At 34.6% G+C, this 13662-nt stretch overlaps 1 protein-coding gene across 3 annotated transcripts in view; it reads right to left on the bottom strand.

Moving 5' to 3' along the window:
* The window catches only part of LOC134532953 (cytosolic endo-beta-N-acetylglucosaminidase), a 42329-nt gene that overhangs the window by 18312 nt on the left and 10355 nt on the right, over positions 1 to 13662 (bottom strand). For 2 of the 3 annotated variants that reach the window (XM_063370033.1, XM_063370032.1), the window contains exons 2-6: positions 11377 to 11525; positions 7387 to 7690; positions 6437 to 6602; positions 4174 to 4386; positions 2089 to 2354 (exon numbers count right to left, since the gene is read on the bottom strand). In XM_063370033.1, the coding sequence (XP_063226103.1) occupies positions 2089 to 2354; positions 4174 to 4386; positions 6437 to 6602; positions 7387 to 7690; positions 11377 to 11525 (1098 nt within the window). Of the gene's footprint in view, positions 1 to 2084; positions 2355 to 4173; positions 4387 to 6436; positions 6603 to 7386; positions 7691 to 11376; positions 11526 to 13662 lie in introns of all 3 variants that reach the window. The other variant, XM_063370034.1, reaches the window with a different exon arrangement.

Here is a 13662-nt window from a genome sequence, read left to right as displayed (position 1 = left end):
GATTTTATTCGGGGTATTACTTAAAGAAATTTTCATTGTTGGAAATCTTCGTTTTAAATTTACCGCATTTTTGTGTTTTCAATTGTATTAATGAGTGTTATTTACGGTATTTATATTGTAAATTACGCTAACCGATTTTGGTTTCGGCCAATGAGAGGCCGTGTTTTAGATGTGAGGCGTCTAGAACGTCTTAATTAATAAGTTTGGTTGTATGAAGGCGTCTGATGCCGACGCAAAGGCGCGAGGCCTATTTTAAATTTGAAATATAGCTAGCTAGATTATGCCATCCGACACTCAGGATGAGCTTAAACGACGTATAAATAAATAATATGTAAGTTTATAAGGGCATATTCTGACGGATATGTTATTAGGAGTGAAAATCTGTAAGTAAAGATCTTGCATTTTGTATCGCCCATAGACATACCCTGCTGTATGTAATTTCTTCGTGAATCACTTCGATTTGACTACAAACTGATTAGTTTTCACGTAAAAGGTGTCAATTATCCTGAACTACGTCATGAATTGTTATTTCCAAGATTTAAATTATTATTTTATTTTGTGATACCCAGAGGTGAAATGGGAGTACAAGTTTCGTGTCTCTACCATATAAACTGAGTTAAGCCAAGGCAAATACGAACCCAAATATAAACATAAATAGTAATCATACTAATTATTAATTGTGCTATGATTTCAAACATTTTCTGTTATGTAAGAATGCGTCCGTAAAAACATCATTTGATTGATTTTCTGAACTTACACTAACGAACTTTTGTGAACGATTCATGTGTGCTACGTATTTTCCTGATGTTTAATTTATATAAGCGCATATCCACGAGTCATGTTCAGTATCGTTAGGATTGTTTTTCTGTGATTTTTATCTAATTATATCAATATTGATTTTTATCTCTACACCTAGGTTAGTTGTCCCTGATGAATAGAAATTTTTATTATCAATAAAAACCTGAATTCTATCCCTATGTGTTGATACATGTTACCTAGCTGCCTGTGTCCAAGAGTGTGGGTTTTATGATAAATAACATTTTTTTTGCATGTTTCTAATGGTCAGAGTACAAGAGCATAACAGTACCATTGACACATATATATATGTATATATATATTTTGAAAAATAGTGACAGCCAGTGTATATCGTCCCGACAACACACACACAACAAAAGGGTCTATATATAAATAAACGAGTACTATTAATGGTACTGGCACCAGCAGTAAGAACACACCGAAGAAGTTTAGCAGCAGTATAGTATAGTATAATACGTGGCCCAATATACTTTTAAAACTATAAATTACCATGATTGAAAGTTATATAATATGTACTCATTAACTGTACCTAGGTATTTGCTATTATTTTTGCAGGCCTACATCACTTATAACTCTACCAACAAATCAAGCTTAATACTCTTTTAACAGACTCTTGTGAACAAATATTTACATTTTTCTCATTAATTTTTTATTGGTGTTGTGAACTGTCGTGATATCACGGCCCTACTTGGGACTAGACAGTATTACCACAACCAACAACCATTTGCTTTCTGTAAACGCTTAAGTTATACATTCATATGATAATAAATGTTAAAGCCGTTAAAGGATACGAATGAATGGTCACGTGTGTGTTTGGTGATTACATATTGTAAATATCACTTGAGTAAACTCACTTACTACCAAGTGTAGGATCTGTAGGATCCCAGGTGAGACCCGCAGAGTTACGTTTATCATTCACGTTACACAGTTTTGATTGTGCAAGTGCAAGCCCCTATAGTGAGGAGCTTTATAATTCTAGAGGGAGGTGGAGGCATTTACCCCCATGTTTACTACAATACCAACTCACTCCTTGAATAAAAAAAAAACCACACATATTGAAAATACCTAATAAAGTGTCTAGACGAATGTTGGTTAGGTGACCATATTCTATACAAACAGTGCTGCTGGAACATGGCCCGTGTACTTTTTACATGCAGATATTCATAAATAAATGACACTCTGAAAAGAATACTGCAGCTTCTGTAGAGAACATAAAAACCAGCATGGCTGCTTGAATGTAATAATTCTAGAGTGAAAATGATCCTCACTGACGTGTGTCTGCTGCTCCCACACCCTGCAGGCATAGTGATCTCCAGGCAGCCGCCACCACAGAATCCATCATGTTGGCAATGATGCAGGCAGCCACCGTGGCTCTCTGTGCGCCGTGCATCGCTAACTTCTGCCTGTTGGTCACTCCCCTCTCCCACAGCCTCGCGCTCTTGGCACACCTCAGCAACGCACTCGTCACTCAGGCAGGACGCTACACTGGGCTGGTGCTGCTGTCTGCCGAGGTTGTACCACGGAGTGTCGGAAACAACCTGCACGCAAGCACGTCTCGATGTTTGCACAAGAGTTTAGTTTATAGGTTGTATAAGTCAATAATTGGCAAAAAATATCATATAATTGATATAATTACATAAATTGAAAGTTAAGCTGTATCAAACATTTATAAATGTTTCAAAATACACTGAACACAAAAGGTACAAAACAGATTACATTGTAATGGTAAAAATAAAAAAAATAAACCTTTTTTGATTTACGTACACTCATTTGCCTTAACAGTCTAGATAGATTAAATGTAATTATTTTTTTTTTCAAATATTTTTACATGTTAAACCTAAAGTCTTATGTAAAAATTTACTAAATGTAAACAAAACTGAGTGTGTGCTACCTAAGGCAGTGCTTTTACATTTGCTATACATATTCCCAACTCTTCTCTTCCCCCCGAACTACATAACCTATGGGCACTGTGGCCTGCCTGGCTACTGACTCTCGGACACCATCTGATGTTTTTCTATCCTGCTGGGAGAACATAATAATACACATACACTCCAGAGTATAATGACTACCAACATCCTGATCCACCATATAACCAGGGCCTTATGTAGCTGTGATCTCCTATGTGTCACGCACATGACTCAACATTAACATCGCAGTGTCAGTACCCAAGTGGTTCAGAGCCCACTGCAGTCATGATGGTCCCATCGCCTTGACGGCCCCGCCTGCCCGGACACACACACAGTGTGCAGAGCATCAGAACAAACCATATGATTTGAAAACTGCTCAATATATCCGAGTGAAGCCTACGAAAAGCACATAAGAATGAGCTGAGGGAGTATGAGTAGTTCTGTTCCTGTTATTTGTTGTTAGGTAAACTGCATTTTAGGAGAGAAAAAAATGGCTAAACTGCATGCTTTCAGAGTAATTTTTAGACATCAAAAGCTCAGTATAGATTTTTGAAACCACTTAAGGGTCTTGCTGTACACCTTTATCTTATCTTCACATCTCCACCATACATTGTTATTGCTCTATGCACAACGAGAAGACTGCACACTTCATAGCCTTGCGCTTAGAGGTGATACCGTGCTAGAAGCACCAACATGCATCACACTTATCACTTCGCCTTAATTAACACAAAAAGACCCCTAACTATATACCGTGTATAACTGTGTGATGTGAAAGCCTATCAATGCAAATATCTGGACAACAGTGGACAACATTTATAGCACATGTAAGAAATTATGACACATACAAAAGTATTATTACACAACTTTTACTGCACAGTGACATTTTTTAGTCTGTCAATTTAACCCCTTTCAATTTAACAAATTAAGGCAAACTGTTATCATATTATTAATCAGGCATAAAAACACCTGCTTCATTTTTAATACAGTAGAATCTTAATTAACCGCGGAAAACTCGGATGAGCAAAATCTTGAGTAACACTGCTACAATAAGAAACATTTTTGGTTTTCAGTTGAACCAGTGATATAATTTTTTGAAGTGATGTTTTGCCAGCTTTTCTTCTGTGTAAATTCTTTAACGCCAGTCCATGATTCATCCAATCAGTAAATGGCATCTTTGAGGTTAATATTGTTTAGGCTTTCGACAATATTTAGATAATTTTCTATGTCCCCAAGCAAATTTTTCAACAGTTTTTGTTGGTAATGGCACTTAAGGTCGGCTCCGATAATAAGGAATCTCGGTGAATCGAGACTCTACTGTGTGAGTTTACAAACATAGCTCTCAAACATATATGCCACTCCAAACCAAAGCCAAAACAAAACTATGTATTTGTGCATACAAACATATAAGGGTATGTAAACAGAGAACACTAATCTGAGTGATGTTACTCACAGCTCCACGATGATACAGCTTGTTACCGAATCCCTGACAGAAGCTGGTGCTGAAAGGCAGCTTGCAAGGTCCGTGGGGGTGGAGGAACGACCACAGCTTCTGCCAGAACACGTACTCATGGGTGGCAAAGTTTTCTTTGCCGAGGAACTCGTGGACCCAGCCGGGGGCAAACAAGGCCGCAGACAGGCCGTGTGCACGCACCACTTCCATCGCCTGCCAGCCACGCGCAAATGAAGATGTACGTAAATAAATACTACAGTAAACCCACTATGTTTCACCTAAAAAGTAAGTTGGTTTGCAATGAAACCATACAGAAATTAAAGCTAATATAATTTAATTTGTATACCAAAAATTAGAAGGGTTAAGTAATGCTTAAATGATTCTCTATTGATAAATCTTATTTATGCAGGTAAAGTAACAAACAGTAAAACCATGTTTGCAACAGTTAATGATTTTAAATATTTATTCTTTATATATATATATATATATATATATATATATATATATATATATATATATATATATAAATGTTTTTAAAAGCATTTTTGTAAATATTGAAATCATAATTTTCTATATAAGGTGCAGTGTTGTTAAGTAACGAATTACAAGTAATCGGATTACTTGTAACGATTACTTTTCAAGTAATTTATACTTGTAACGAATTACATTTAAAAAATGTAATTCGTACTTGTAATCGGAACACATAACATTAATTGTAATCGTTACATTAAGGTAATTGATACTTTATATTTACTTGCCATTACTTTTATTCTCGGAACGTATAATGAATACAATTAAGAACAAGAAGATCATACACTTTTGTATTAGTAGAGTTTATAATTTTACGCTTGTAGTGCTACGATCGTATGCACAACATCTATGATCAAAAATGAAGAGCCATAGTGACTTGCAGTGTCTCCAACATTACGCTATCATAAAATCTGCATTTTTAAAATTTAACACATCGCTGCCGTCAAGTGCTCCCGTTGAGCGTCTTTTTAGTGTTGGTAAAGATGTTTTTGCCATCAAGAGAGGGAATCTATCTGTTGAGAACTTTAAAATACAATTGTTTTGTAAGGTCAATTCCAAAATTTAATAAGTGTTACTTTTATTACAGGTAGCTACTTGTATGAAGTCTTTTGATGTTATTTAAGCAAATTTGTCCTCAAATATTATTCATTTGATTAAATTTAATAAATTTAATCATTACATGAAATCATTTTTTTAACAAAACATATATGTATGTATGTTTATTAATGTAACAAAGCGTAAAAAAATTGAATCGTAGGTCAGTTTTAAAATGGTAGCGGAAAGTAATTGTAATTGTAATTTAACTGATTACTTCTATGTAAAGTAATTTTTACTTGTAATTAGTTACATTATCACCACAGTAATTGTAATTGAGCCCAATTACTTTTTACGAGTACTTTTAACAACACTGATAAGGTGCTCTAAAAGATATGATATAAAATTCTGAAAATAAATTTTTTTTGATTTCTCTCATTTTGTTTGACGACTGATAAACAGCATCGTAATATTTTAAGTACTTTACCAATACACTGTTTTGAACTGTTGATAAAGTTATGTTAACTACATTTAAAATGCTGTAAAATGTTGTAAATGGTTGATTAGTTTAAGTTAGCAACATTATAAACACTTAACAGTGTTTCTCGGGACAGTAGTACTCAAAAATACAATTTTTCATAGTTTTAATCCCCTTCAGATGAGCACCTATTTTAGGAGATAAACTGTTTTACGGAATTATTTACGAGATAAACGATTTACAAAAATTCAGTTTTAAAGTTAAGTATGTTTCATTGTTAAAAGTTGTATGATCATTGCTGTTTTGTCATTATGTTTAAAATTATGTCATTTTTCACAATCTTTAAGTCACTATATTTTTTATATTGTGAAAACTTGTTTTGATTATGAATATACTGTTTTCATACAAATGTATGGAGTATGAATTCATTACTCTATGCCAACAATATTTCAAATGATGAGAGAAAATCTGTACAGATATTGCCCATTGTAATACAAGGGAATTTGAATTTCGCGGGCATTCTTCAGGCCAGACCGCTAGGATCACTGCAGTCGGGTGTCGCCAGCGTTTTCCATGTTAAAAGGCATAAGTTTCCTGTATTGTTCTACGACAATATTTGATACGTAAGTCTGTGACAAATAATATCATCATAAAACATAATTTCAATTTGAAAGATGTTGGAATAAAGGAACATAAACCCCAATACTGCCATGCACGTACCTTGCAAGTGTTGAAGCCACCTCCTCCGAAACATCCTCGACCAAACACATCAACTCCAACGTAAACATCGTGTTTACGACAGCCGGCACTCATGGCCGTGTTCTTTAACTTCTCGTCAGTCCAGCAGTAATTAAGAAATATGCCGTCACAATGGTCGAAAAAAGTCCTGAAGTAATGAAAAGAAAAGTGCCCTAATACGAAGGAATCATGAACATATGTACAGTTCAATTACGTTTTGTGAAGTGCATATAACACAAAAAAAGTATTTTGGCTTAAAAAACTCAAATCCTCAGCTGTTAAGATTTGTGAGTATTCTATTTTCTGTAAAATTTGTAACAGTAAGCTAAATTCAGTAAAATTAAGTGAGCATGGATGAATTTCCAAATTAGCATGCAACAACTGTATGAACTACTGTAGGCATGTCTATCATAAGAATACATATTAATACATGCATATATCTGGCAAGTCTGGTCATGTTTGTATTTATGGTCCAAAGTATTACGATGGCCTAAAATAAAATTCAAAGTGATTCACATGATTTTTCTGCTGATCGTAACACAAATAGCTATGGTCAACTGCAAAAATAAAATAAACATTTCTTTGATAAGTAAATGTGATGATTTAAGTAATATATACCATGAAATTAGTTCATGCCTAATATCATACCCTGTCACAGACATAATAAGTTACATAAAAAATAACTTTTACAAGTATTAAGTGGGGAATATCAATTTCAACGCAGAGAGCTACACAGGGACATACTGTGCATGCAATTAACACACATTTTTTTTGTTATTTAATTTAATGATTCATTCCTTTCGGAAATCTTAAGAATCTATGTATGACTGTCTGACAGCACATCAGTTGTGTAGAATCGATCTCAACCATAAAGCCACACAGCAAATGGCAACTGGCCCTGAAAGGCTGTGCTCAAGAACAGTCGACTATACCTGTTCAAGTCATTGAGCTCGTCTTGCCACTTCAAGTCCCCATCCACCGTCACACTGTCGTACCAGACGACCTCCGCGTGCGGGAGCTTCAGCTTCAGCTTGGCGCACAGCAACTCCACAAACATCACCAGCCTAGGGACGCTGTCCTTGACGATGGCGTTCTCCACGTTCAGGAGATAGCCGTCGAACGAGAAGTGCAAGCAAATGTCCACCAGGCGATCCGCAAACTGCCGCACGCAGTCGTCGCTGCCCAACACTTCTTTCCATATCGCTTCCCCATCTTTCCACTCTGTTATCACAGTGCCTGCAGAGTGAACAACCAGTACATGCACTAATACAATCAAACACATAGCTTGATTAAACACCGCCAATATATATATGTGTGTATCTGTAAAATTAGTGTTTAGTGTAGCATTCTTTACTTATCTTATTTTTTTTATTTTTACATTTGATGATGGCTGACCAGCTACAATTATAACAGTCAGTGGCCATTAAAAAAAAAAGCAGATAAAAAATAAATATTAATTTATTTGCTAATTACTACGCTATTGCTTCACTATATTTTTATATAACATTACTTGTATAAATATCTTTGAGCAAACTTGTGCACATAAAAAAAGATAAAATGGATGCAATGAACTAAAATAAACATAGCTAAATATAGCCTATAAAATAGTACAGTTTACAATGCAAAGGGCACACAATACGTAGTGTCCATGAAAGAATGTCCCAGTTTCAATGGTACATTATAACAGTTTAATTTAGACTATTTACAACAAATCATACATCAAATTAAAGGTAAACTAACCTAATTTTTCTTACAAATATTCAATATGTGCACCTTTAGTTATATGGCATACATCCAAACTAAAAGTCCAATTCTTCCCTCATTTTAGTTAACAAGTTAGGAGTAATGGCAGCAACAGCCTCTTCTTCAATTCTGTGTCTCAACTCTGGCAAATCATTAGGTAGCGGCGGAACGTAGACACAATCTTTTATGAAGTCCCCAAAAAAATTGCAGAACATTACGTCAAGTGAACGTTGAGACCAGCAAAAAAAGAGCTCTGTCAATGCGGCCATCGGCGGATGTTTTTGCCACATGGGGGATCACAAACTATAAAGGAAAATGCACGTGGAACTGAAAGAACACATTCACTCTTAGCAAATTGCAGAACACCAAACGCTTTATACTCAGGAGTCACCATTTTGCATAGGTGGAGCTGCAAGCGAGAAAAGAAAAAAGTAGTACTCGTGCATGCACTTATCTAAAACTTTTGACGTGAGAACGTCTTATGACGTTATCACGTAAAATTATCGTCCGTAAACCAACTTTACAGGCAAACCCCTTTTTGGGTTACTTTTTAATTGTGACGAACCACAACTCTAAAATGCTTACAGTTGATACTGTAAAAATTTATAACTGGGACATTCTTTTATGGACATACTGTTTAATTACGAGTACTAAATTTAGATCTACAAAAGTTTAAGACCATTATGTGGACATTAAATAAAGTTATAGAACCAAACAAAGGAACCTACACAAAAATTCTGTTCTACACTATTATAATAGCTAACATTTACAAGGGAAAATATGTCCTATATTGTTAGAAATGTACACCTGTAAACAATTTTCCAATAATCTGTATTATTGAGACTTGTGTAAGAGAACTTAAGATTAGAGGATTTATTTAGCAAGGTTCTACATTCAAGTCCATGCTAGAGTAGGAAACCCAGCGACCTATGTACAGGGCAGAACAGTGTTAAGCGAATAACTTAATTAAATAGCAAGTGCAAGAATAACCAACTCACAGCCCAAGCCAATCCAACCCCTTCCCTAACCTATCCCTTTCCTTCCAGTGGAAACACCGGTGATGTGAGAGAACAGAGATTGGTCCCCTTGCAAATGGTGCCATTACATTAGCTAGACTTGATATTTTTTAATTTTTGAAATTGTGTCGTGGGAAGTTATTTAGCAACTCTTTTTTCGAGCTTCTTTTCTCAGAGGTAGTTCAATATGCTAAGTAGAGTAATTCTGAGTGGTTTCTTACAAAATAATCATATACAGTATTGTTAAAAATTTTTTGATAACCTACCACATTCAGAAAAATAAAAATTATCATCTCCTAACCCATAAGAACAAGCACAGAAAATAAAGTAACTGTTTTGTGATTAGAGAACTTCCAGACCCTGATTAAATTCATGCTTTAAATTTTAAAGGAAACTTGAAACAATCATAATTGGAACTATATATCGTAATATGGGCTGAATTTTAAAATTGTAGGGATAAACACATTTTGATCAAAAATTACAAGGCAAAATTTAACCAGAAAAATTCTCCAAGTTCCAGATGGAAACTATGAAACATCTGATTGTTGTATTTTCAGCTAACAGTTAACATTATTAAAAAAATTACACATTTTTATGGACTGGATTTTCTAAGCCAAAAAATTATATACAGAACAGTAATGGTCTATTGATGGACCTCTGGCCACATCTGGCCCATGGCTTATTTTCGTATTGTACGCTTAAAGAATATTTCAACAAAGAGCTATAAGGTACGTTGTCCTAAATTATCCATTTTCACATTAAAATATGATAAGTTGTTAGCACGCACTATTCAGAAGCCACAAAATTCTCACAGAAATAGTGAATAATAATTTTTGAAATCTATACATTGTTTTTGACTCTACCTCTAACAATTGTGACTCATTAAGACTTGTTATCTTGAGATTTTTCCCAACCTGAGGGAGCTCTGCTTACTGGCTCGTATCCCCTTAAACATACTACCCCCATCCCTCCAGAAAGAACAAGTGCTACCTCACTCAAATTTTGTCACTACCATCCAGGTCAGCTGATTAAGGCTCTCTACCACCATTACATGTGCATAGCCACAGCATGCAACCCATTAATGCCGGCAGGTGATACCAGAACCAGAAAAAGGAATGTCCAGAATATGTAGCTAGCAGACGCCCCGCATGCTGCCGTACCCTCGATTCAAGGTCGCCACACCCGCCAGTCGAATGACCCGAGGCACCCACACAGAGTCTGAACAGTAAATTACCTAAAATTTAAATTTGGCAGCACTGGACAGTTTTGAAACACAACACATTGGTTGTAATTTGAAAGCACCAAAGCCACAATATAAGTTCTACAAAACAAAAATTAAGTTTTGACATTTATTCTTCTATATTATCAATGGAATAACAGATCATCAATATAGAACTTTGTGGTTATAACTCCACAAAGAAATTGCAAATCTTATTGCATTTGTTGCAAAAGTTTAATGTCATCCCACAGTGTGTTCACCTTCAAAGTCACCCTGCAGATTGTGGAATTAACAAAATTACATACCGGTACCTTGAAAACAAATAAACTAATTTTCCTGTAAACAGCTTAAACTGTCTTGTAAAAAACAGCGATGGGGAAGACTTTTCATCTTTTTTTATATACATACTTCCCTAATTTTGCTTCTGACAGTTTTTTAACAGATGGTTTTAAAGTGACCACATTCCATATAATCTTGCCTTACTATTTTCCTTACGAGGTGTTTTTTTTATTCATGATGCATATTGGAGGTAGGCATTAATTAGTTGCATTATTTAGCATTAATAGGCATAGGCCTACGGCATAGCCAAAAAAAAATTATTTGTCTATATTTTGTAAGAAAACCATCAAAACGTTTTCACCCTCACTCTCGCCTACCGAACCCCATAAAACGAAATAAATGCAAGTTTCTATAACATAATTTTATAGTGAAATAACAATATTCTGAACATTTCAAAAATAAAATTAATTCGGTCATGCTGACAAGTGTTTAATGCATTTGACTTTTCACAAGAAAAGGTAGTGACATAACCAGAAAAGCTTTAAGGTTTGTGAGCAGCCATTATTTTTGTTTAAAAAACAAGTTGGGAAGTAAGGTTATAATCTGCAACTGAAACATTTTTTCACTGCTGGCGTGGTGGTAGACAGACTGTTTATCCTACTTGCCTAAGATCTTCACGCCATGCAGATGAGCAGCAGTGATCCAAACTGGTGGGGGTACTGTGATGAAATGGTGGCTGAAGTACACAAAAGTATCAATTCCTGCCCAATGAAAGAATCTGTATTCATCATGTACAGTGCTCCCATTCACAAACCTAGAAAAAAATGTTTCCATGTTTATTTGTGTAGCAATATTGTAATTATTCTAATTATGTAACATATGAGAAGGCCCATAACATAAATTTATGTTCCAGTGGCTGCAAAAAAATTATATGAAAGTATTTCTTCTACCGTGGTAAACAATACAAACAACCAATATCACTTAAACTTAACACATTCATTAATTTAGTCATGAAGTATAGAAGTTTCGTTTCTGCTCGAAACTATATCCTGAATGCTTTAAAATAAGCTCCCAACAACACTCTTAAGACCAGTCGACAAGGGAGTTGTAATCATAACAGAAGTTGTAGTGTTAGTGAAGTTATAAAATGCTTTTTTTTTTGTCCTACACAATATGGTATTGCACATGTCATATAAATTTATTACAACTAACAAATAATATATACAAAATGTACAAAAAATATACAATCACAAAACCAAAACAATAAGCCATATGATATAACTGTGTCCTTTAGAACTACTATAGAAGTTGTGCAGGACTACAGATGTTAATATTGATGACAATGGCAAGAAACAAAGTACGTTGTAATGGAAAACAACCACCCCCTCCCGCACTTGTACCAACAGAATGCAAAACAGCTAGGCCTACATCACCAATGGATCCTTATGAGTACATGTGCATACATACTGTACTTAGGTATTTATATATTTACTTTCAGAGATGCATAATGCAGTAAAAACTAATTACGTACCTGCTTATTTAGGCTACAGCAGTATTTTCCCAAAATTCTGCTATATATTCCAGAACATCTTTTAAGCTGCAAGTAGACAGCTGTGCTAGTCAATTTGCAACAACCACATTTTTTTTAATGCAAAAGAAATTATTGTAAAAACAATTCCACTGAATCACCTCTCCTATTCCTCGTGTTGTGACATTCCTATTATGCAGCACAACTTATACCTAGTTCTGTCCCTTCTCACAAGAGGCTTCCTTTCACTTCTTAAGAGTTGGCAGTGCCTACTCCATAAATTTCAATGCATCTTTTCAAAAGAGCAGCTTGATTAAATACAATTATCTGTATAGTAAATTTCTAATGTCGTTGCTTTTCTGTAAAAAAAAAAAAAAAAAATACAATTTTGAATGTTTCTTTTTAACACTACAGACCCTGAAAATTGCATTTCAAAATTTGTTCTGGTTTCTGAGAAATTACTGTTAATAGGTCAGATAAGGTAGCCTATGCAATGACACAGCTGTTGCCATGTTGTACTTTATTTTTTGTTAGCATAACCAAGACTGTTTTCAATGAGATATTGGCCTGATCACTTGTGCTTCTAAGCGACGAAAATTTATTTTGTGTTATTTAAGTGTAGCCGAGATTGTTTTCAACAAGAGATGGGCCTAATTGTTGTCGCCCACTGTTTCCTTGAATCTAGCTACAACTTGATCCTGTAGTTCTCCAGAGATCCTTGGGAATACAGCCTAGCTGAAACTGATTTCTAAAAGATAGGAATATTTAATGTCACAGCCATTCCACAAAAAGTGAAACCCAAGCATGAAATGTAAAATAATTTTGCTCATTATAATTTTATGCCTGCTGTATATGGTAAAAGTGAAAGTTTATGAAAGTAATCATAAAAAGTTTTTAAAACTTTTTCCTCTGGGTTTTATGTTGGCATGTTGTACAACATACCAACTGCAAGAAACCTCTTTGATAATAACATATTTGAATAGCTGTGAAAGTTGAGGTTATGTTCCAGGTAGCTTGATTCGTGTAGTTTTCTTTGAGACTAAATTCAAGCAGGAAAAGGTAAGTTTAATTAATTATTTTGACAGTCATTCGTAAACAACTTTCATGTCACATCTGTTACCATAAACTTGTAAAAGTTTTATTTTCTGGTTACTTTATTAAGTTTGCATTCATATAATTTGGAAACATAAATAATCATCTCAAAAACTTATAGATTAAATTTTATAAAAAATTTTAAAAGCTGTTTTTAATGTAAAAATGTTGGTAACGGACGTGACACATTAAATTTGGTAACAAATGTGAGAAGTATTCATAAGCCAAAACTTGCCCAGTAAAATAATAAAACATTCTCAAAAAACACTTTTAGGGTTGGTACCTTGTTCTAGGTGGCTATGAGTTAATACAAACTCCTTTGTTTTTGTTC

Source organism: Bacillus rossius, chromosome 6 (assembly GCF_032445375.1).
Source record: "Bacillus rossius redtenbacheri isolate Brsri chromosome 6, Brsri_v3, whole genome shotgun sequence".
Lineage (NCBI taxonomy): Eukaryota > Metazoa > Arthropoda > Insecta > Phasmatodea > Bacillidae > Bacillus > Bacillus rossius.
This window is presented reverse-complemented; position numbering and strand designations above follow the sequence as displayed.